The 24,370-nt window shown below is 38.0% G+C and overlaps 1 protein-coding gene across 3 annotated transcripts in view; it reads left to right on the forward strand.

The window, feature by feature from the left end:
• The window catches only part of LOC131033844 (transcription factor-like protein DPB), a 41,849-nt gene extending 20,986 nt beyond the window's left edge, over window positions 1-20,863 (forward strand). For all 3 annotated transcript variants that reach the window (XM_057965137.2, XM_057965138.2, XM_057965139.2), the window contains exons 10-11: window positions 19,853-19,923; window positions 20,120-20,863. In XM_057965137.2, the coding sequence (XP_057821120.1) occupies window positions 19,853-19,923; window positions 20,120-20,414 (366 nt within the window). In that variant the 3' untranslated portion in view covers window positions 20,415-20,863. The remainder of the gene's footprint in view (window positions 1-19,852; window positions 19,924-20,119) is intronic.
• The last annotated feature ends 3,507 nt before the right edge of the window (window positions 20,864-24,370 follow it).

Consider the following 24,370-nt stretch of genomic DNA (forward strand, 5'->3'; position numbering starts at 1 on the left):
TTATTTGTTTGTGGTGTTTGATAGATTTAACAAAATGCGTGTTTTAATTCCATATAGAAAACCATTGACAAAGGAATGATGCAGCTGAATTATCCTCTCGCAAATTAATGGTTTCACTTTTGTTTTCCTCAAAGCATCATTTAAGAGAGGGATTTTAATATTTTTATGGTAAGTTTTGGTACTTACTTTGGGAGAAATAGGACGCTGAGCTGAAAATGTGCATGTCAGATGGTGTTGATGTGTCCTTTGTACACGACCAAACACAGAATAAAATACCTAGAGGTATCTTATCCTCTATTGAATAAAGCTCCCCAAATGCTGAAGATATTAGAAGGATCAATCGGAGAAACTCCAAGGTTTTGTTATGTAGGTTCTCTACTCGTGGATAAGCACTAGTGGTCGTTGTGTTTGCTGTTTTACAAGGGGCCTTATGTACTTTTTAAGAAAGCTTGTTCTTGCAACTACTTTTCAATGAGGAAACTAAATTCTCCTAACTTTACTTGATGTTTCAAAAAAGGTAAAAGGTAAGGGTTTTAAGGAGGTGGTACTAAACTAAGCCTAGGAATGACTAAATGAGGAGTGATCTTGGTAAAACTCTACCAATTTCAGTATTGCCAAAAGATTACAACTCTACTGGAATTGATGCGATCTTCTAAGGGGATTCAATGATTTCGAATCATCAATGGAATAGATACTATCACTAAGATACATATCAATATCTCCAACAATGATTGAACTCTTGAAACAATCTTAATATCTCCAGTAGACCACACAAGGCGTGCTAACAATTAGTATGGAGCTAGTGGTTTGGACTATGAGTTTTACCAAAGATCAAACACAACATTCGTCCTTCAATCTAATTCTAAAATTTAAGTACTATCTTTACTAAGAGTGATTCAAGAAGATAAACAACCATGAAGATAGCCACAAGGATTGCAATAAAACACCATAACTTCAATATTTCATTGATCTCATAGCAAAATAAAACAACAATTGTTCAACTTTCTCTCTTCACTACTTCTTTCTCTGCTGCTAACAATCTTAATCTTTTTCTCTAAATCTAACCTCTTAGAATGAATTGAGTGAGGGCTTATATAGCACTTTCAAATACAATGAACGACCTGGATCTAAAGAAGATCAAAGGCTGATATTTTGACACACCTAAACCCTAATTAGGGTTTGTTACAAAAAGACCCCATTTAGATAAACATTATTAATTCATAGCCAATAGAAATTGGCACAAATAATGAGGAAACATAGCCCAATAGGAATCGAGTTGCCACATCATCTTACAACAACTTCTCATCTAGAATTTTGTTCCCTTTTCTATGTTCTTTTTTGGCATATTCAATGAATTTGGACATAATCCCTTCAATATCTGCAATGGGGATCTCATGAAGGTTCTTCATTCACTCCTCCAAGTGCAGGGCTTGATCATACGCTGCAAGAAGGGTCATCTCCCACCCATTCTCTAGTTCTTTTGTTTTCTCGATCAGGAACATAGTAGCATACATCTCATCTCGTTGCTTGTCTGTGATCATGTTCTCCTCTTTGCAAAAAATAACCTTGATCTTGTCTTCCAATTCTTGGAGATCCACGTCTGTTTCGATCTCTATCCTTCTGTCAAGGATTGTACATAATACATCAAACACCTTGTCTTGAATAGGGTGGATAGTGCCTTCAACTCGGCTACATCTGGTATTGATGTCTTCGAAAAGAACTTCCTTCATTTGGAGCAAAGTTGACCATTGCAGAAGGTTATGAGTTCCTCCATTCATTATCTTCTCTTGTGCTAAAACCTGCCTTGGTGTCCTTCTTATCACTTGTAAGATCGGGATGACAATGTCTCTAGTGTGAGTGAATGCATCTACAATTATCAATAGATTATGAATGATCTCAAGGACTTGGATAGCCCTATGGACTGTCTTCATCATTCTTGTTACAAATTCAATGGCTACCTTGTAAGATTCATCAATCCATGAACTCATGAGTTGGGCTAAGTTGTTCATCTTTTCTGCCTCATTCATTGATTCAGGAGGAAGTGCATGCAAAGGTGATATTGCTGGATCTTGTCGCCTTAATGGTTGATTAAGGTGGCTAAAATAATTCCTCCAAGCGCTAACCTCCCTTTCTAGCCTCTTATTCTTTTCCATTTCTTCTTTGAGTTTATCAATAAGTGCTCTCACTGAATCAGCTTCCATGGCCTGCTCGGAGGTAAGTGGACCAAGATCAAATGTCTCTAAATCATATTCCTTTGCCTTAATCTCATCCTCATACTTGTCCACTGCTGGTGTAGCTACCTGTATCTTCCTGGATCCTGCATCATCTCTAATTACCTTTGACAATTTTGTAGCCTTCTTCTTGGGAGCTTCCTAGAAGACTTTCCAAATCGTATACTTGTTCTTCCTCTTCAACTACAACTACCCTCGTCAATCTTTCTTTCAGCGAATCTGGAATGGAAGACTTTCTTTCCTTTACTTGTATTTCCTTGGGTAGAGGTCTTTTGTCTCTGAAAGGGGATGTGGCTTCATCCTTATTCTTTTCTTCTTGTTGCTTATTAGCACCAACTTGAAGAGATTGATTTGATGAGTGCTGAGGTGTTCGTCCTTTGCCTTGTTTATCATTCTGTACTGTGGATTCCATAGACTCATCTACTTCATGCACCTTCTCTCTTTGATCCTCTCCTTGACTTATCTCCTTCTCATGTCTAGAAGAAGTACTCGATGGATGATTGGGATTCGCCTTTTGTTTCTTCTTGGATGGTTCTTTCTTCTTAGGCCCTTCCTTTCTCTTCGATCCCTTGTAATGAGAAGTATTCTCACTCACACTTGCTTCTCCTTCTTCTGTTCTTGTTTCTAGGGTGAATGTCATGGCTATGTTCCGCTCCTTCAATTTTTGATGCTGAACATCCACCCATCTGTGAGTGCAATTCAAAACTGGGTCCATCAATACTCTCAGGTCTGCAACTTCTTGTTCATTCCAATCTATTTTCACTTCTTTGTCTTCCCTTTCATAGGATGATTGGAGATATCGACCATTGTCCTGGGCTTGATCGGCTACTCTATAAAATTTACACTTCCCGATAAGCTCCAAAGGCAAACTGGAATGCATCTTTCTCTTCACTTCCAGATCATCCTGAATATTCATCCAGAAGTATTCTACTTGAAACACATGTTTGTACTTCTTCCCAACTGTCTCTTCCATATGACCATGGGGATCAAAATTCTCTCTCGAGGCAAAGGAGGTGAATGAATACAGAGATAGTTCCTTTTCTGCATCTTTGGCTGCTTGAGTATTAGGACACACTTCAATTGAATTTCCCAGTAAAATAGGTACAGGGATACCGTTTCCATGCTTATGTCTTACACTTCAATTGAATTTCAATTGAAGCTCCAAAGGCAATTTGGAATACATCTTTCTCTTCACTTCCAGATCATCCTGATTATTCATCCAGAAGTCTTCTACTTGAAACACATGTTTGTACTTCTTCCCAACTGTCTCTTCCATATGACCATGGGGATCAAAATTCTCTCTCGAGGCAAAGGAGGTGAATGAAGACAGAGACAGTTCCTTTTCTGCATCTTCGACTGCTTGAGTATTAGGACACACTTCAATTGAATTTCCCAGTAAAATAGGTACGGGGATACCGTTTCCATGCTTATGTCTTGATGCTTTAGCACAAGCTGCCAACTGTCTAGTTACTTCAAGTAATATTTGTAGACACCTAAAAATGGTCAATGCTTGCGGAGTCATACTTTAACATTTGCGCATTGCCTCATTTTAGGTTTTTGCGTCGCATTAACATTTCTCCTATGACACGCACTTGGTTTTTATCATTTGCGAACATCGAGTCATTCTTCTACATTCTTCATTTGTCTCGCTCTCAAATTTGGTCTTGTCGACAACACTATCCAATCATGATTTTGATCGATTTTAGCCTCTCGCATCAATGTGCGTACTCATTTGTCATCATTTTGGACATCGTCAATCCTAATTAGGGTTTTGTCCTCTTATCAATCTTGTCGTTTTGTCATCAATCCTTATCATTTTCAATCTTGTCGTTTTGCGATCGATTTGTCATCGATCGTTGTCATGTTCGATCTTGTCATTTTGCGATCGATTTGTCATCGATCGTGGTCATTTTTCAATCTTATCGTCTTGCAATCTATTTTGTCATCGATCCTTGTCAATTTTTGTCATTTTGCAATCATTTCTCTATCGATTGTTGTCTGTCTCAATTATGTCAATTTGGATCAATTAGTCATTGTTCCTCGTCAATTGGCGCATTTATCAATCAAATCATTTATCACATTGGTCCTTTGTCAGTCAGAATCATGATCATAATCGAATCAACATCAATTATCTTTCATCAAGACCTAATTCATCTTCTAGGGTTTCGTGATTTAATCATTTAACCTTGTTTGTCATTTCTCTCTCTAGGATTAATAATTTATTTATTTATCCTAAGTCTTCTTGTCACAATTAAATGTTCATTTAATTGGCTAATTATTCCTCTTTGTGAATTAATTAATAAATGAAAGATTATTAATTAATTTACCTAATTTCTAATTTTCATCAATTTCTTAATTCCTCATTTCTTAATTCCTTTTTTTCTAATTTTCTAATTTTCTAAATTCTTAATTTCAATTTCCTCCTATTTTTCTCCTAAATTCATGGGAATGACATAGAAATTTGTCATAATTTGTCATAATTGACAATCAATCAATTCTTGACATAGAAATTTGTTATAAATTGTCATAAATTATCAATCAACAAATTTTGCATAGAAAGTGCATAATTTGTCATAAATTTGTCATAATTGACATAATTGATTTGCAATTTCCATTTGAATTGAATCATGCTAATTTGATCATCTCTCCAATCCTTCTATAAATTGGATGAATTTCTTCAATCAAATCCCCTAATCAGATTATCGAATTTGTAATCAATCACGCTTCGAGTACTTTTGAGCAATTTTCTTACCTATTTGCTTTCAATCATGTATGTGCACTTGTAGGTGAGATCCACAACCAAACTATTTGAAGAGGAAAGAAGAACAATGGAGCCGCATGAAGGAAGCATTCATACCCACATATGGTTTGCATAGTATTTACTTTTGAATGTTTTATCTTTATGTCTCTATTGAATGTGTTTTAGGATAGATCATTACATTTTAGTTTTTGTGATTGAGCTAGATTAGTTTTTATACTTGTTTGTGATGATTCCTAATTTCCTATGCTACAATATTATTCTGTCTGTAGGATACCTTGGCAACATATAGGGAGGTGAAGGACATCCATGGACCCTAACGTAGGTGAATTTTAGAAATTGAATGAACCATGCACCACATTTCTTCACTAGCTCCTGCACCTCCGAAGACAGTCGATGGTGAATCCCTCCTTGCAATGTCCTAGTGATATACATTGTGAAGGTGTCATTGACTAACTTGTAGTCATTCTTAGGCGGATGATGCAGTTGAGCATAAGAATCACATGCTCTTATCTCTCCTGTCCCTCTCCCAACAACTCCTCTATGTGGTAGCCCTGCATACTCAAAACTTCTGACTAAAGAATATATAACATATGAACTCATGTGGAATGACTTAGTAGGGACTAGCCTCCTCAACTGCACATCTAGGTTGTTGCTAATAATTCTGGCCCAATTAAACATTCCTTTTCCTTGGACGATCACTTGAATGAAGAAGAACATCCACTTGTCGAAGAAGAAGGCCTGAGAGGCACCTATAACCCAATTGAGCATGGTTATCAAGTCTTTGAATTCCTCTTGGAAATCAATTCTGTGTGCCGTATTATGTATCTTGTTCAAGTGAGGCCTACTCTTGAGTAACCAATTCTTATTGATGAAGTTCAGACAAGTATCAGGATCATCTTCGTAGATAGACCTAGTTCCTTCCAAGCTCTTATAGATCATATCTCTTGGCTCCGGGAGATGAAAGGCTTCACTTATAGCTTCTTCTGAAAGATAGGCTAGGACAGTTCCATCCTCGGCTACGATTGTCCTCGGATGTGAATCATAGTGCCTGGCACATTCAATCATTAGCTCGTGACATCTAATTGCGGGAGGGAAGCCTGTAGCCTTGATGATGCCACTCTCAATTATCTTCTTGGCTACGGGTGATGGTTTGCCTATGTAGGGTGCTTGTCGAAACTTCTTTACATCGAAGTTCCCTAAGTTGGTGTCTCCAATGTTGCCCCACTTGGACACGATCCTGGTCTCCAAATCATCGTTCTTTTGGTCTTCTTTGATGAGAGCTTGTTGGGTAGCGTATCCACTCGCCTTGGGGGTCGTCATTTGATACCTACAAAAAAGAGGCTTAAGTTAGGTTTAAGTGTAGAATCTTAGCTAAGTGAGTTGAGATTCCTTAAAAGATGAAACCTTTAAAAAATGTAATTTTTCAAACTAGGCATCACCTAGAAATTAAACTAGATATAGAAGACCTAACCTTAAGAAAATTTAAAATAGAAACTTGAATTAGATCTTCAATACCTTGCCCAAAGAAATCAGATTAAACACCTTACCTTCGATTTCCACTTGTTAATTTGAAAAGATGGATAAAAAATGAAGATTTCTGTTGGATTTGCCCTCCTTCCAAGTGGTATTCTAAGGGTTTGAAAAGTCTTTGATCTGCACTTTAGATGATCCAGCCCTTAATTAACCTTTATGGATCAGAAATTCGCCTTCTTATTGTAATCTGCTCTGCTATTTCTGCTCCTAAAATTCGCTTTAGGAAAGACACAAATGAATGAATGATAAAAACTTCACAAACCTCCTTCCCTTTATATGGCGACTTCCTAATTTCCTCAAGAGGCCGACCTCTTGGCTTTAAAAAAAAAAATCTCATCCTTGAGGTGGCCGACCTAGCAAATAAGGTTTTAAAAAATAATTGGGCAGCCAAGGGTGAAATTTTAAATTTTAAGGCTTAAAAAAAATCAATTTTAACACATTTTACAAGTTTTAATTAAGGGAGATTTGCATTGTTTACCCAAATGATGCTTGATTAGCAACTCATAAAAAGTGTATCTAGAATGTGGCTTTATTTGTGAATTTCTTGAGAGGTTATAGGCAAACCTAGGAGATATTGATGTTTTTTAATGTTTGCCATTTTCTCCATTTTTCGTTATTATTCCACCATCTTGATCCTCCTTATAATGTTTTTGCCATCATGAGTTTTGCCTTTAATTATGGTGAAAAATGAGGATCTCTAAGGACTTCGCCCTTTCCATGATTAGGTCTCAATTGTCTCACTCCTTCACTTCGAATTGCTCTTCAAGGTAAGCATATGCTAGTCTTAGCTCTTCCAAAGCCTAGGGGTTCATTTTTTAGCCTCCATCATGGGTGAATTAGGTGATCTTGAGAATTTCGCTTTGGACCCTTTGGAAGGGTCAGGAGCGAAAATCATCCCTTAGCTCAAAATTCTTACTTCTTGAACTCATAACCTACTCAAATGCAAGCTTGTGGCAATCTTCAAGTCCAATCCACCTTGATCACTGTCCTGGCTTAACACAAACTAGGAGGAAAAATGATATATTGTGAATATTGCTCTAGACCCTTTGGAAGGGTCAGGAGCGAAATTCAAGTTTATACTTGATCCTTTATCTCCCTCACTTCAATTCATCTTGCAAGGTGAAAATACATCACTCCTTGTCCAATCATGTCATAGGGATCAAAGTTTTGGCTTCACCCAAGGAGAAAATAGTTGATTTGAAGAATTTCGCTCTGGACCCTTTGGAAGGGTCAGGAGCGAAATTCATTCCTTGCTTGTTCTCTCTTATTTAGCTCCATCCTTATCACTTTGTTCTTCCCTGACTTTCTCATTTTAATCCATCTCTCAACCTGACAACATTTGCTTGACCCCCGAAAGGCCTGAAAGGGGAAATTCGCTAGAAATCATGGCCAGGGACAGGACCTATTTAGGATTTCACTTTGGACCCTTTGGAAGGGTCAAGAGCGAAATCCTTGTTTTAGCTCAAAATCTTCATTTCTGGTGGCCAAAATCCATTCAAGGGCAATCCTAGGGGCATCTCCCAACTTCTCTCACCTTGGTCTAGGCTTGTCTTGACACAAATTTTGGAAGATAGAATAGGTTTTAGGATTTTCGCTTTGGACCCTTTGGAAGGGTCAGGAGCGAAATCCTTGTTTTTGAGTTCATTTCTTCATTCTTCCACTTCAACTCACTTCAAAGGTCAAGGAAACATTACTCCATTCTTCTCTAAACCATAAAAACCAAAAGTTTGACTTATTTTGAAAGCAAAATGGGTGATCTTAGGAATTTCGCTCTGGACCCTTTGGAAGTGTTAGGAGCGAAATCCTAGTTTTTGCTCAATTCCTTCAAATTTGTTGATTACTAGCAAGTCAAAGTCATGCCTAAAGACATCTCCAATCTTAATTCATCCTAACCCACACTTGACTTGGCACAAAATTGAGAGAAAAGAGTGGTTATGGGGATTTTCGCTCTGGACCCTTTGGAAGGGTCAGGAGCGAAATCTTCATTCTAGGCTTGACTCTTTATCTTTTCAACTCCAATCTCCTTTGCAAGGCAAAAATACATCACTCTTTGCCCAAGGAACAAGGTTTGTAGCCTAAGCAGGGAAGCAAATGAGGTTTATAAAGAATTTCGCTCTGAACCCTTTGGAAGGGTCAGGAGCGAAATTCATCCTTTAGGCAAAATCTTCATCTTTTCAATGCTTTCAACCACTTCTCAAGGCAAGAACATATCAATCCACCTTCCAACATGTCTTAGAAACCAACACTTGGCCAAAACAAGGAAGAAAATGAGAGTTATGGGGATTTTTGCTTTGGACCCTTTGGAAGGTTCAGGATCGAAATCCTCATTCTTGGCTTGATTTTCCACTTCATTTATCCGATTCTCTCTCAAACTTGATCAATTTCAAGGTCCTTTCATCATATCCAAGGCAATCCATCATCAAAACTAGCTCAAGACAAGGCCAACCTAGGGCTTAAGGCAAAAAGAAGGTCAAATGGAGGATTTCGCTTTGGACCCTTTGGAAGGGTCAGGAGCAAAATTCTCCTTCCAGGTTGACTTCCATCATTTTATTGCCTCAAACCTTCTTTCCAAGGCAAATATGCATCCAAGTCCTCCAAGCCATTCCTTAGAAGCTCCAAACTTGGTCAAGCTAAAGAGCAAAGTAAAGGAAATATGAATTTCGCTTTGGACCCTTTGGAAGGGTCAGGAGCGAAATTCCTGTCTTGGTCAAAACTCCTTCACTTTTCACATTCTATCACTTGAAAAGGCAAAGATATATCATTTACCCCCACCATGTCCAAGAAAAAAGACATTTTAGTGCAAACAAAGAGGAAAAAGGTCTCTTCTAAGAATTTCACTCTGGACCCTTTGGAAGGGTTAGGAGCGAAATTCTAGTTTTGCTTGATTTCCTACCATCCAATCCATCTTCAAAATTTGATCAAATTTGCTCTCCTCTCGCCACATCCAAGTCTATTTGTCATCCACTTGGCTCCAAAATCTTCATTTTCAATGCCTTAGGCCAAAATTGAGGGTCAAATGAGGATTTCGCTTTGGACCCTTTGGAAGGGTTAGGAGCGAAATCCTAGTTTTAGGCTAGTCTTTCACCTCTTTTCTCGTTTCATGTCTTGGACACACTTTGTTAGGCTTTCTTCCATCATGATCATGCAAATTTGCTCTTCAAGCCGACATATAACTCAAGGTTTTTTGAAAAATAGGGTTTTACATGAATTTTGCCTTGGACCCTTTGGAAGGGTCAGGAGCGAAATTCACCCTTAGGCCATGATCCTGACTTCATTTTTCTCATTTCCTCGTTCAAACAAGTGCTTTTACCTTCCTTCAAGCCTAGGAATGGGCTAGCTCAGAGTTTGGGTCAGGATGGAGTGTCTTGTGGAGGAATTCGCTCTGGACCCTTTGGAAGGGTCAGGAGCGAAATCCTAGTCTTGGCATGATTTCCTCTAAGATTGACTTGACTTTACCTCCAGACTCATCCCTTGATGCATAACTTATCCATTTCCTTGCCAATTCGCTCAACAATTCTTAAAATCGCCTAAAAGGGTCAACTTCCATCTAAAGAAAAGTGGTCTGGCAAAGATGATGTTGGGAAGGAATTTTCATATCTTATTGGCCTTTGAGCTTTTGGGGACGAAAAACCTCTAATTGGGGAGAAGTGATTCTACAATTTGATTCTATTTTACAATCAAAAGGTCAGTTTCAAGTTAATTCAATTGAGGAGTTCAATTCAAGCATGTTTTTGTGTTGGAGAGTCGTTTCTGTTAGTTGGGCACATTGAGGAGGCATGTATAGGACTGTTAAAGAGTCAAGGTGATCCAGAGCATCCTAAGGATGAAGACAATTTTTATACATGACTTTGAAAAATAGAGTTGTCTCGCAAATGAATGGTTTGACTTTCGTTTTCCTCAAAGCATCATTTTAGAGAGGGATTTAATTTTTTTGTTGTTGTTAAGTTTTGGTACTTACTTTGGGAGAAATAGGACGCTAAGCTGAAAAGGTGCACACCAGATGGGCACACTGAAGTGGTAAATAGGACTTTGGTTTAGTTATTTGGTGGGTATATTCTGATCCTTTTGGTGGCATGGGATGAAAGCACAGTATATATTCAACATTCCTACAATTGGGGAATCTATTCATTTATGAAGCTTTTGCTATATAAAATATGTCATGGTATTTTACCTCCTAGCCCATTGGATGTTCTTGCATGACAATTATATGAGAAAGGTAAGGAGTTTAACTCGGAAGTAGATAGAACTGGAAGGTTCATTGATCCTGATATCAATGCATTGAACACAAATTCAAGGTGGGTGATCAAGTTTGGTTGAATTTGAGCAAGGGTAGGACTCATGGGGCCACAAGGCAGATGAAGCCTTGAAGGAATGGAACTTTCTCAATTTTGGAACAAGTTGGTAAAAGTGCCTTTTGACTTGATTTGCCAGCATAGATGAACGTGTATTCGATGGTTAATGTGGAAAATTTAAGATCATTTGAGCCTTCAATGTTAGATGAGGAAGAGGGATTGGTGTTAACTTTTACCATCCATGGAAGACCTCAGTTCATGACCATTGGAAGAGTTTGAGCAGAATTACTTTAGAAGAGGAAAGGCAAATATTTAGGTGCCTTTGATCTGTTTGGTTGAGCTAAAAGGGTCAACTTTCATCTAAAGCAAAGTGGTCTGGCAAAGATGATGTTGGGAAGGAATTTTCATATCTTATTGGCCTTTGAGCTTTTGGGGACGAAAAACCTCTAATTGGGGAGAAGTGATTCTACAATTTGATTCTATTTTACAATCAAAAGGTCAGTTTCAAGTTAATTCAATTGAGGAGTTCAATTCAAGCATGTTTTTCTGTTGGAGAGTCGTTTCTGTTAGTTGGGCACATTGAGGAGGCATGTATAGGACTGTTAAAGACTTAAGGTGATCCAGAGCATCCTAAGGATGAAGACAATTTTTATACATGATTTTGAAAAATAGAGTTGTCTCGCATTTGCATGTTCACTCAATTGACAGTTTGGTTGTGTCAGGAGAACACTTGGGTGAATGCTTGGTCACTTTGGTGAACGGTAGTAGCAACAAAGGTGAATGTAGGCAATATGATTGTGGTAATAAATTTGAAAAGAATTCTCAGTCTATTTCAACTTCAAGAAATTTAGAGATTTTTAAGGATTTAAAACTTGTTTCATGTACCCTTTATTAAATAAACCTCAAATACACAATAACATCATCAAATAGAAGCTAATTTGATCACATACACAAGCATACATTGATCAGATTAGTATAAACACAAATTGTAGCTGAAGGAAATAACAAATATAGATATATAAATATTGTCAAATGTAAACATATTTTACAAAACTCAATATCAAAACAACTATAAGTCTATGGCTTAGAGGAACCTACATCCTTACTACGAAGGCATCTAAGGTAGGTCCTTGATGATTCAACAGCCATAGTGTTTGCCCATGACGCCAGTCCACCCTTACCAACATTAGCTATTTCTATGTCTGGCTCAGCTCGTGCTCTAACCTCCTCCTCTGCCATGGCTACAACCTCAACATCTCTATCTACTTGGTTGATCCAATCAAGGTCCTCGTCACTAAAGACAGATCCGCAGCCTTAGTCATCCACTTAGATTTTGGATTGACCTCCTCTAGTGTGATCGGGGTGGTGTCATGGTCCAAAACCTGTCTCTATCTAAGATTGAGGTTGTAATGAACAAAGACTAGATCATTCAACCTCTCCACAAACAATCTATTGCACCTCTTGGAGTGTATGTGCTCAAACATACTTAAATTTGTAATGTTCCCTATTTTTATTACCAAAGGTTAGAACAAATTTAATAAGGGAATATTGAGAATACATGAATAATTGAAGAATGACCCCCGAAAAGCTATAGTCTTGTGCAAAATATTTTAATTATTCGTTATGACTTAAGTTGGGGCCAACCCACAGGTTGTGGCAGCCAAGTGTATGCAAACTTATCTTGATGATGAGAGATATGTGTTGCCTAATCCAGAGTTTCCAGTTGAGATAGTCATTTTCATGATGGTGATAGTGACTTGGATGATGACTCTCTTAGTGGGCCAGCCATTCCAGAGTTGTCTGTGTTGGGCGATAGTGGCATAAATTCTTCATTTTTTAATTTGTCACCTATTTCTCTTGATATGGCAGTGATATCTTTGTTGATTGGTGACTTCATATTCTTTGATTCCTTGTGGATTAGTGGCTGTCCTAGTTGGAATTATGTAGCATTTCTTGATTTTACAGTGACTGCATCAGCGATTGAGGAGTTTGGGAATGTTGAGGGGTACTTTTGGATAGAAATGAAGTGTGGAGTGAATTTCTTTGATTGGCATTGGTTTGATGGCATATTTGATATCATCTATGTTGCTGATCAGAGTTATGACAGTTGGGTTTGGTGGCCATTTGTGTTGGTTTATTGGCATATGGGAATTTATCTTCTCATTGTCTTGGTGTCCTACATATATGGATGGTTACTTAAGGACAATTGGTTGACAAACTTCTTCATCCCTTACAGCAGGTTCTACATATTGATATGGGATCCGGGTATTGATTGGTAGTTTGTATGGATTCCACGTTGTTGCTTCACAGATTGTGATGTATGATGTCTTGATTAGAGTGGAGTAGCAGGGTGCTTGATGATTCCTTGAGGGAAAGCAATCTCGGGAAGGGAGGACTGTAATGTCCCCTATTTTTATTCCCAAAGGTTAGAACAAATTTAATAAGGGAATATTGAGAATAAATGAATAATTGAAGAATGAGCCCTAAAAAGCTAAACTCTTGTGCAAAATATTTAAGTTATAACGTTATTTCTCCCAGGCGACCATACTTAGGGGTCATTTAATAATTAATACAACTTATAATATTTGCCTAAATCGCTAATGAGGAATCTTCTGGAGGCAATCGATGGCTTTTTGGGAGTGGCTGGAGTTGTTATTTAAAGGGATCGACTTCCTTATGGATGATTATTGATGAATGTTAATTATTTTCACTTGCTCTGCAAATTGAACTTCAGCCATTCTTTTTCAGGACAGAACCCCTGGAGAGGATACTTCTGGATGAAACCCCAGAAGATTCTCATAGAATCAATACAGCAAATCAGTTCTTCCCCAGTATTGAAGGCAACAAATTTATCTACTGGATTAAAGGCAGATTCCTGTGTGTTTTGGGAAGGCTTGTATTGAAGGTATTCACAGCCAGACTTCTGAAATTGCAGACTGAATTATTCCAGTCGCAGTGAATTATTGCTACAAAAATTGCTGCATACAAGGATGATCTGAGATGCCAAAGCAGTCTGAAATATACAAGCGATTAATGACCGATATCGGCACTTCAAAATAAATTGATACAAGCGTGTAATACTTCTGTTATTTCAATAATAAACTCAGAAAGTATGCATTTCTGCTACTGCATGCACAATCAGTTTATGTTATGAAACAAACTTGGATGTATTAAACAAGACAAAACTGTAATTTCTACCAAGAATCAGAGGTTAGAATATTTCAAAATTGTTCTCACAATCAGAAGCATTGCATGGTTGGCTCAAAATACGAATGGCTATCCATTGAAGATTTGGTGTTTTCGGACCAAACATTTGCCACCATCTATTTGAGATGAGAAAAAGAAAAAAAAATCACTCATTTGATAATGAATTGAATAATATATAATTAAAATTATGCTATTAAAAAATATTTTTACCTGGCTACGTTTTTGTTTCATTGTCTTTGTAAAACTGAAGAGAGAAGACCTCCCCTTCTTCATTAGAAAAGGCCTCTATCTCGTGGATTATAGTGCTACTATGACTAGGTGACATTTGCTCTATCATTAAGTAGAGCCCATTAAGAACCTCTTCATTTGCCTTGAAATCAGGGCGAAAATGGAATGGTGCATTGAGGTAATAAGCGGGTGCATGGAGGGGCTTGTGAAGCTAGACTTACCATCTCCTATCAATGATATCCCAAATGGGACGATACTTACTCTCATACCCTCTATAGACATATTTGATGGCCTGCTTGACCCTATCCACGCCCTCGTATATGTAGCCCAATGCGGGCTTCTCCCCATCTATTCGTAGGAGAACTACCAAGGGATCAATTAATTGCAAATATTGCGAAACATTATCTAATATCAATTAACTTAAGTGTGAATGAGAATAAGCAAATAAAAGAAAAATATGAATAAAAATTAAAACATAATGTAGAATTTATAAATTTGTTATCTTCACAATCTCGACACATGGGACCCAAAAGCCTAGCTCATAAAAAATGCAAGTTGCCACATCAATCCCTGCAGTGGTTGTAGCATAGGATGAGGAAGTCCGCTTGTCACCAACAAACATATGCCTCAAAGCTGCCTTAACACCGAATCAAGGATTGCAATGTGATGAAATTGGTGGCAAATCTAGTGATTCTTGGACGAGCCAACTCCTTTTGCCTTGCGTATTGCTTCATTAGGCAATGGACCCATGAATGATTGTATAGAAACTTGCAAATATTTTTTGCCTTCTCTACAAATGTCCTGATCCATGGAAACTTGCCAATATTCTCCAACATGAGGTCAAGGCTATGGGTAGCATATGGAGACCAAAATATAGATGGATGCCTCTCCATCAAAAGTTTACCTGCATCAATGGACTTTAGGAACATGGTACCACCTGAAATTTGAAAATAAAACAAAATCAATGATCATCAATATAATCTTAAATTAAAAATACTAATCAGTAAATCAATTTCAAATAATTCAATCACCTGCAAAAGAAACAGGAAAATTCAGGAGTGTCTTGTTTCTCTTATCGGTCCAACCATTGGTCATGATGGTGCAACCCTTCTTGTTCCATATCTCGTGTTGGTCCTATAATATGGCTTATACATCAACCACTAATTTTGTCAAAATTTGGCCACTTAAGTCAGATTTAGAAAGGGCTTTGAACCCCGCCCCACAAATAGTGATGGCATCAACCATGCTTTGCTAATAAGGAGACTTGTCACAAATAAAAACTATAATATAAAAAATTAAAAACAATCAAATAAAAAGGAACTACCAAAGTCTCTCGATTGCACGTCTAGCCGCATCATGTATCTCTTTGTTCCAACACTGCTCTCAAGCGACAGTCAGGCACCAGGAGTAGTGCGTGGCTCAAAATATGAATCCATCCTAGATTTACGAACTCTAGGATCAATGCTAACACTCACACTACCACTGGTAGAAGCACTAGCACGATATGGAGGCATGGAAGAAGCCTCTCCAATATAATCAATGCTAGCCAACTCCTCCCTTTGTCTCTTTTTCATTTCATTTTGAGCTTCAAATGTTTCTAGTTGCACTTGGCACTGTCGAATAGCCTCAGGAGTTTCTTTGGTGCAAGGAGCATCATGACAATGTATGCCGACAATATGTTATTTCAATCTATTTATGCCTTCATGAAAGATTGTTTTGCAATATTTACATTTTGCCTGTCCCTTTTTTTTGCATTGGAAAATATTCAGTATGTTTCTAAGCTGGATCTCTTCTACCCGAGATTGTTCTAGGAGTAGGAGTAGAACTAGACATTGTGAAAAATGTGGTTTTCAAAAGTTGAAGGTTGCTAGAATAAGACTCAATTACAAAAAAATTAACATTTTGTGCATTGTTAAAATATAAACTCATACAAAAAAAACAATGTAATAGAAATTCTATTTATTTTCTTTCAAAGAAGAAAATGTTTTGAAGAAAAAAATGTACATTGTAGGTTCTTTGAAAGAAAATGAATAGAAATGTTTTTTTTTAAAACAATGTAAATTTTGCTTAGAAAACACCAAAAAAAATAAAAAAATTCAATCTTACCTCTTAGAACAAGGTTGAAATGAAATGCAACTTCTTTTTGATCCTTTCTAACAAGATCTTGATGCGCCAAATGTAAGTATTAAGTTGCCCCAATGCGATTTGTTGAAGAAAATTCGCTCTTTTTCCTTGCTGGTTGCCCTACTATGCATTCTTGTTTTTCCTCACAACTCAGTCTTTTCCTATTTTTCCAATACAATTAAATGAGTGCAACCCTTCTTGTTCCATATCTCGTGTTGGTCCTATAATATGGCTTATACATCAACCACTAATTTTGTCAAAATTTGGCCACTTAAGTCAGATTTAGAAAGGGCTTTGAACCCTGCCCCACAAATAGTGATGGCATCAACCATGCTCTGCTAATAAGGAGACTTGTCACAAATAAAAACTATAATATAAAAAATTTAAAACAATCAAATAAAAAGGAATTACCAAAGTCTCTCGATTGCACGTCTAGCCGCATCATGTATCTCTTTGCTCCAACACTGCTCTCAAGCGACAGTCGGGCACCAGGAGTAGTGCATGGCTCAAAATATGAATCCATCCTAGATTTACGAACTCTAGGATCAATGCTAACACTCACACTACCACTGGTAGAAGCACTAGCACGATATGGAGGCATGGAAGAAGCCTCTCCAATATAATCAATGCTAGCCAACTCCTCCCTTTGCCTCTTTTTCATTTCATTTTGAGCTTCAAATGTTTCTAGTTGCACTTGGCATTGTCGAATAGCCTCAGGAGTTTCTTTGGTGCAAGGAGCATCATGACAATGTATGCCGACAATGTGTTATTTCAATCTATTTATGCTTTCATGAAAGATTGTTTTGCAATATTTACATTTTGCCTGTTCCTTTTTTTTGCCTTGGAAAATATTTTGTATGTTTCCAAGCTGGATCTCTTCTACCCGAGATTGTTCTAGGAGTAGGAGTAGAACTAGACATTGTGAAAAATGTGGTTTTCAAAAGTTGAAGGTTGCTGGAATAAGACTCAATTACAAAAAAATTAACATTTTGTGCATTGTTAAAATATAAACTAATACAAAAAAAACAATGTAATAGAATTTGTATTTATTTTCTTTCAAAGAAGAAAATGTTTTGAAGAAAAACGATGTACATTGTAGGTTCTTTGAAAGAAAATGAATAGAAATGTTTTTTTTTAAAACAATGTAAATTTTGCTTAGAAAACACCAAAAAAACCAAAAATTTCAATCTTACCTCTTAGAACAAGGTTGAATTGAAATGCAACTTCTTTCCGATCTTTTCTAACAAGCTCTTGATGCGCCAAATGTAAGTATTAAGTTGCCCCAATGCGATTTGTTGAAGAAAATTCGCTCTTTTTCCTTGCTGGTTGCCCTACTATGCATTCTTGTTTTTCCTCACAACTCAGTCTTCTCCTATTTTTCCAATACAATCAAATGAGTGCAACCCTTCTTGTTCCATATCTCGTGTTGGTCCTATAATATGGCTTATACATCAACCACTAATTTTGTCAAAATTTGGCCACTTAAGTCAGATTTAGAAAGGGCTTCGAACCCCGCCCTACAAATAGTGATGGCATTAACCATGCTCTGCTAATAAGGAGACTTGCCACAAATAAAAACTATAATATAAAAAATTTAAAACAATCAAATAAAAAGGAATTACCAAAGTCTCTTGATTGCACGTCTAGCCGCATCATGTATCTCTTTGTTCCAACACTGCTCTCAAGCGACAGTCGGGCACCAGGAGTAGTGCGTGGCTCAAAATATGAATCCATCCTAGATTTACGAACTCTAGGATCAATGCTAACACTCACACTACCACTGGTAGAAGCACTAGCACGATATGGAGGCATGGAAGAAGCCTCTCCAATATAATCAATGCTAGCCAACTCCTCCCTTCGCCTCTTTTCATTTCATTTTGAGCTTCAAATGTTTCTAGTTGCACTTGGCACTGTCGAATAGCCTCAGGAGTTTCTTTTGTGCAAGGAGCATCATGACAATGTATGCCGACAATGTGTTATTTCAATCTATTTATGCCTTCATGAAAGATTGTTTTGCAATATTTACATTTTGCCTGTCCCTTTTTTTTGCCTGGGAAAATATTCAGTATGTTTCCAAGCTGGATCTCTTCTACCCAAGATTGTTCTAGGAGGTAGGAGTAGAACTAGACATTGTGAAAAATGTGGTTTTCAAAAGTTGAAGGTTGCTGGAATAAGACTCAATTACAAAAAAATTAACATTTTGTGCATTGTTAAAATATAAACGAATACAAAAAAAACAATGTAATAGAATTTCTATTTATTTTCTTTCAAAGAAGAAAATGTTTTGAAGAAAAACAATGTACGTTGTAGGTCCTTTGAAAGAAAATGAATAGAAATGTTTTTTTTTAAAACAATGTAAATTTTGCTTAGAAAACACCAAAAAAACCAAAAAAATTCAATCTTACCTCTTAGAACAAGGTTGAATTGAAATGCAACTTCTTTCCGATCCTTTCTAACAAGCTCTTGATGCGCCAAATGTAAGTATTAAGTTGCCCCAATGCGATTTGTTGAAGAAAATTCACTCTTTTTCCTTGCTGGTTGCCCTACTATGCATTCTTGTTTTTCCTCACAACTCAGTCTTCTCCTAATTTTCCAATACAATCAAATGAGTTCACTTTTAGGGTCAAGGATGCAATATAAGTAAAAAAAAACAATAACTTAGAACAATCATTTCAAACTTTTTTTTTCATGTTTTATTTCTGCTTTGACACTTGCCAGGTCTGGGCCGGATCGGCAAGTCCTTGGACTCACCAGGACTTGCCAAGGACTCGGACCTGTCCGGGCTCCTGGGACTCACCTAGGGTCACCTGGCTCGGGACTTGCCGAGTCTTGGTGAGTCCTGGATCTTTTGTTCAAACGCATACTTGGGGAGTTTAGCAATCTGTTTTGGGGGTTGGTACTCTTGTTTACCTTCATTAAAAGAGAAAGTATGCTGGTTCAACCATTGTTGGAATAGGGCTTGAGGCAGTGTAGCTTGTGGATGGATGGAATCACTCTTGTCACTCATTGAAGATTTGTAAAGGTTAGATTTAGAATGACCTTTCTCCATATTGATAGTACTTACATGGTTATAGTGGATTTTGGAGAACGTTTAAATATTCAACTGCAGTTTTTCTACCTTTTGTGTTTCTACAGATCAAATCTTACAACTCTAATGCTTCTATTTCTATGCTTCCTATGGTTATGGTTGTGGCACTATATTTCTTGTTTTTGTATTCTTTTGAAGGATGCTTTAGTAGCTAGCATTAGGAATCTGTAATTGGTGAGCTGTTTTGGAATATATAGAGCAGTTTATGGATCATTGTTGAAGCATAAGTTAGCAATTTTTTATATATTGCAGCTTCCTTTTCTCCAACATACACTGTACATAGACGACTGTTAGAAAAATAAATTCCTGACTAAAATTTCTAACATTGTTGAGTTTTTCATTTTCCTAATGTTTCCCTGATTTTGTTTGTATTTTCTTGTCAAAACAGACACGTCCACATGCAACTGTTGAGATTGAGATATCTGAAGATATGCAATTCGTTCACTTTGACTTGGACAGGTATTTCATCTCCTTCTGTTTTGCAGCATCCATATCATGTGTTTTTCAGTTTTCCTTGTACTCTTTGCACTTGTAGTCTTTAAGTCTGGCGCACATGGGTTTTCACTCAGACACTGACTTGTGGTCGTAATCACAGTTAGAGAGTCATATAATTAGTCTCTTAGTTCTCATGTTTATTTTTGTCAAATGGTTGCAGCACACCATTTGAGCTACGGGATGATGCATATGTACTGAAAGAAATGGGATTTTGTGAAAGCCCATCTAGCACTGGTGTGCATGCTGGCCATGAAGATTGCTGCAATGGAACTAGTTTTGATGAAAATAAGTCACTGGTATCTAGCTTGCAGCCTTATCACACGCCCTCACATCCTCAGTTGCAGGGCATTGGTGGTTCATATTCCATGTCTTCCTCTCCTGTGAAAAAATACACATATCCACCTGTTCCAGGTATATTAAAAGGCCGTGTTAAGCATGAACACATCTTACAATGACCCACGATGTGAATTTGTGCAGTATGTATTTTTAGTGCAAGTGCATTTTGCAGATACAATCTGAAGTTGTTCTCATTTGTGATTTTTGTTGTTCATGACATCATGAGTTAAAGAATGTCGTTTTAGCATGGGTATGGCAAATATCCCATCGGAAAGAGTCCTGGTATACTTTAAGCTAGAGCCTAAAAGAAAGTTGTACTTAGCCTGCCTATAGTCATGGTTGTCTTTATATAGGGCTGTGAGTTCTGCAGACTTTCGTCTGCTTCTGTATGCCACATAATTTATTAAAAAATAGTGGCAAATATATACAGCATGTCCAGTGCATGGAGATACCCATGATTAATATTCTTTTGCAACTTTCTGGAGCAACACATTTTTGCTTGATGCTTATGATTTAATTTGTTTAAATCAGTTCAAATCCACAATCAAGATACCCATGATTAATATTCTTTTGCAACTTTCTGGAGCAACACATTTTTGCTTGATGCTTATGATTTAATTTGTTTAAATCAGTTCAAATCCACAATCAATGCCGTGCAGTATTATATCGTATTGGCATGTATTGACTTAGGTAACATAGACTAAATAGTTTGGTGGTTGAAATGATTCATTGAGTACATTAAATATAAACGCCCTTTGATTTATTTGGCAGATGACTTAAAAGAATAAGCCACTTCTATTTTAGTGCCTATTTTCTGTTCAGTATGCTTTTACTTTAAAATGCATAATATGAACATTTGCACAGAATTCAAGTGTAAATGTAAGTGTTCACAAAACAGAACTTTGAGTATTGCACACAGCATTATTCGTTATATCAGGCTCTTATGGGAGACGATTCACTTATAGGGTCTGCATAAAAAATGTTTTGTAGTGCTTCAAACATGATAGACAGTCGAACACAACAATGTGCCGATCTAGTTTTGATTTTTATGTGCTTTAAATACTGTTTCAGAAACTATTAGTAGACAACCCCTCTCTGAAAAACATTGCTGCTTTCTGATTGATGTAGAGAATCTAAGCTTCAGGTATGAAAATCTAGACCACCACAGAAAGCCCACACTTAGCAGATACCTGTTGAACAGCATGTAGGAATTTCTTATGACCTTGTCGACCTTGATAACTAGAGCATACTATTGTAAATGATCTGGGCATAAAGGAAATTAGTTAATGACATTAGATTTCCACAATCCATTATGCTGATAGATTTGCTGTTTCTGGATTTGATTGTGTGGTAGATTTTGCATCAACATTTAGGATCACACTTCGTGATTCATCCTAAGGAGAAATGGTAAGTTGCAGACCAAGACACAATAAAAAGGAGGGGTGGGAAGGGGAGAGAGAGGGGAAGGAAGCACATGGAACTCAAGGCGAGTTGTAAGACAATACAAAGCTAAAAACATAGAGAAAAGTCCAAAAGGTAATAAAAATGAATTAATACCTATTGACCTTATTACAATAAACACATTACAATGTTAGACTTTCTAAGAAAATTCAAAATGCCCTCTCCCGCTCTCGTTCTCAGCTGCAACTCGACCATTGCAACCGCTTCCCCTGCCTGCTTCATGCCCTACGGTCCCGTTGGTAGTGCATTTGTGGCGTCTGGGGTGTTATGTGCTGGTGGCAGCCATTGTGCTAACCGTTCTGAGCCCTCTCTGCAATGTTCTGCCGTGGTGGTATTTCCTCTTGATGTGGACCCTGGCGTTGCTTGCAGTGATGCAGGTGCTCTTCCCGTCACGGATCCTTCTGTCATCTCCCTTCCCCCTGCCAGCGTTGCTGGGTTTGGGTGTGATGCTCCATGGGTGAATGGTGATGCTGCCGTTCCCCATGGGGATTTGCTTGGGTTTTCTGCACTCACGCCCTTTGGTGTTCGGGTTTTTTAGTGATTCCTTTCAGCTGGGTGCTGCTTTTACCCTCCTTTCTGTTGAAAATGTCTTGGGTATTGGAGCTGCTTTATCTGCTACCGTTGTTGCTACCAATGTTGCGGGTTCTAAGGTTTCCAAACCTTCTGTTGGTGGGCGGAGCTTTGCTCGTGTGGCTCGTTCTGCTGCTCTTATTGCCAAGGGGATCCACCCTTTTCCTTGAGCCAAGACCTCTCCTGCGGTGGTATGTGTCTGCAAGTTGCTGAGAATATTGATTGCTACCAGCGCACTGCGTTGGTATGCAGATTTATAGGTCTCCGGCCTTCTCTCTCGGATCTCCATTGTTGGGTGAGTGTTTCCTGGAAATCTTTGGTGACCTGGAGCGTTGAGCTTTTCCCTTGTGCTAAAGGCTTTTTCATTGCTGCTTTTGCTTCTTCCCATGATTGTGATTTGGTTTTGGGCAATCTGTGGGCTGGGGGAGATCACTCTCAATTTGCCAAACCTTGGACATCTTCCTTTAACCCCCTCACCGAACCATTCAATGTGCATCCGGTTTGGGTTCGCCTACCTAATCTTCCTCTTCATTTTTGGGAGCACTCCTGTTATGAGGCCATTGGGTCACTCTACCTTTGCCCGCATTTTAATCGACATTGACATTTCCAAGCCTCTCCCTGGGGATGTGGTTCTTATGTTTGGGGACAGGCCTTGGACAAAATCATTGGACTATGAGGGCCTACCATTTCGTTGCCAAAGGTTCTTCTCTACAGGTCACTTGGCTTCAGACTCTTCTCTCTCTTTCGACACAGGTTCTGCTACTTGGTGGAAGGATGCTACTGCTGATCAATTGACGGTCAATGCTACTACTACTGATGACTCCTCTCTAGCGGATGATGACTCCTCTCGGGATGAGGTAGTGCCTCTCACTGCTGTTGAAGCTCCTATTGAACCCCTCGGTGCTTCTAAATTGGTCTCCTCTGGCCCTATGACTACTGCTCCTACTTAACATCACCGATCCACTCCTACAAAATCTGCTCTTGATGCTGTTCTTTTACAACAACCTACTGATGCTCTGCTACAACAATCTGCTACAATAGCTTGTTGTTGCTGACTATAACTCTACGGGGCCCTTCCTGCTCAATCTTTCTTTTGATGGTCTTTATGATAGTATTGCCTGGACCATGGTTTGTTGCAGGTGGAAGGGAAAATTTTCCCCCCTCCCCCAAATTTGCCTTGGCTCGGATGATTCTCCCCATTGTTGAGCTAGGTTTTGGGTTGTTGCAGGTTTGATAGGTTACTTTCACCTATCCCTTTTTTGTTGTTTCCTTTACTGCCTTTGGGCTTTGTTTTTTAAGGGTCAACACCCTTGTCTGTTGTTTTTGTAAAATTGATAGTCTTGGCTATGTTAAGGGTCAACTTCTTAGTTAATGCTGCTTTATTAATAAAAAACACTTTACAATTATAATATTTGTAAATTAAAGGATTTGTACAAACTATAACACAGTTCAATATGTTTTTGATTAAAAAAGCAACGTTATCTAGGGTGTTGACCCTTAACATAGTCATAGACTATCAAAAAACGAAAAGCCGACAAGGCAAAAAGACAGCGCATCGGAGCAAGTTCGGGATTAACAAGGTTGAACAAATGAAACTTGTCTAACCTTCAACAACACAAACCCAACTCAAGAAGGGGTGTGTGGACACTCGATCCTTGGGGGGCCGGGGAGGACTTCCCCTTTCGCCTGTGACAAACAACAGTCCAGGTGATACTATTATCGGGGCCATCAAGGGAATGACCAAGCGGTAAGGAACTCGCTTGTAAACCATTAGTGAAGCCAACAATAGGCCGCTGCAAGACGACAACCAACTTTTGCAAAATAGGAGTTAGTTGTAGAACAAAAGGTTGCTGTAGAGCATTAGGAGTAGGACTAGTAGGTGTAGAGCGAAGCTACAAATCAGAGGCAACAAGGTCCATCAGGATAGGAGGAGCCAAAACGGTGAAATAGACAACATCAACAGTAAAAAAAAAAATGTTCAATATGTTAATTGTATATAATAAATATGGACTATAATAAAAATGAATTATAACAAGTTACAATT

The sequence above is a fragment of the Cryptomeria japonica genome, chromosome 9 (genome assembly GCF_030272615.1).
Source record: "Cryptomeria japonica chromosome 9, Sugi_1.0, whole genome shotgun sequence".
Taxonomy (NCBI): Eukaryota; Viridiplantae; Streptophyta; class Pinopsida; order Cupressales; family Cupressaceae; genus Cryptomeria; species Cryptomeria japonica.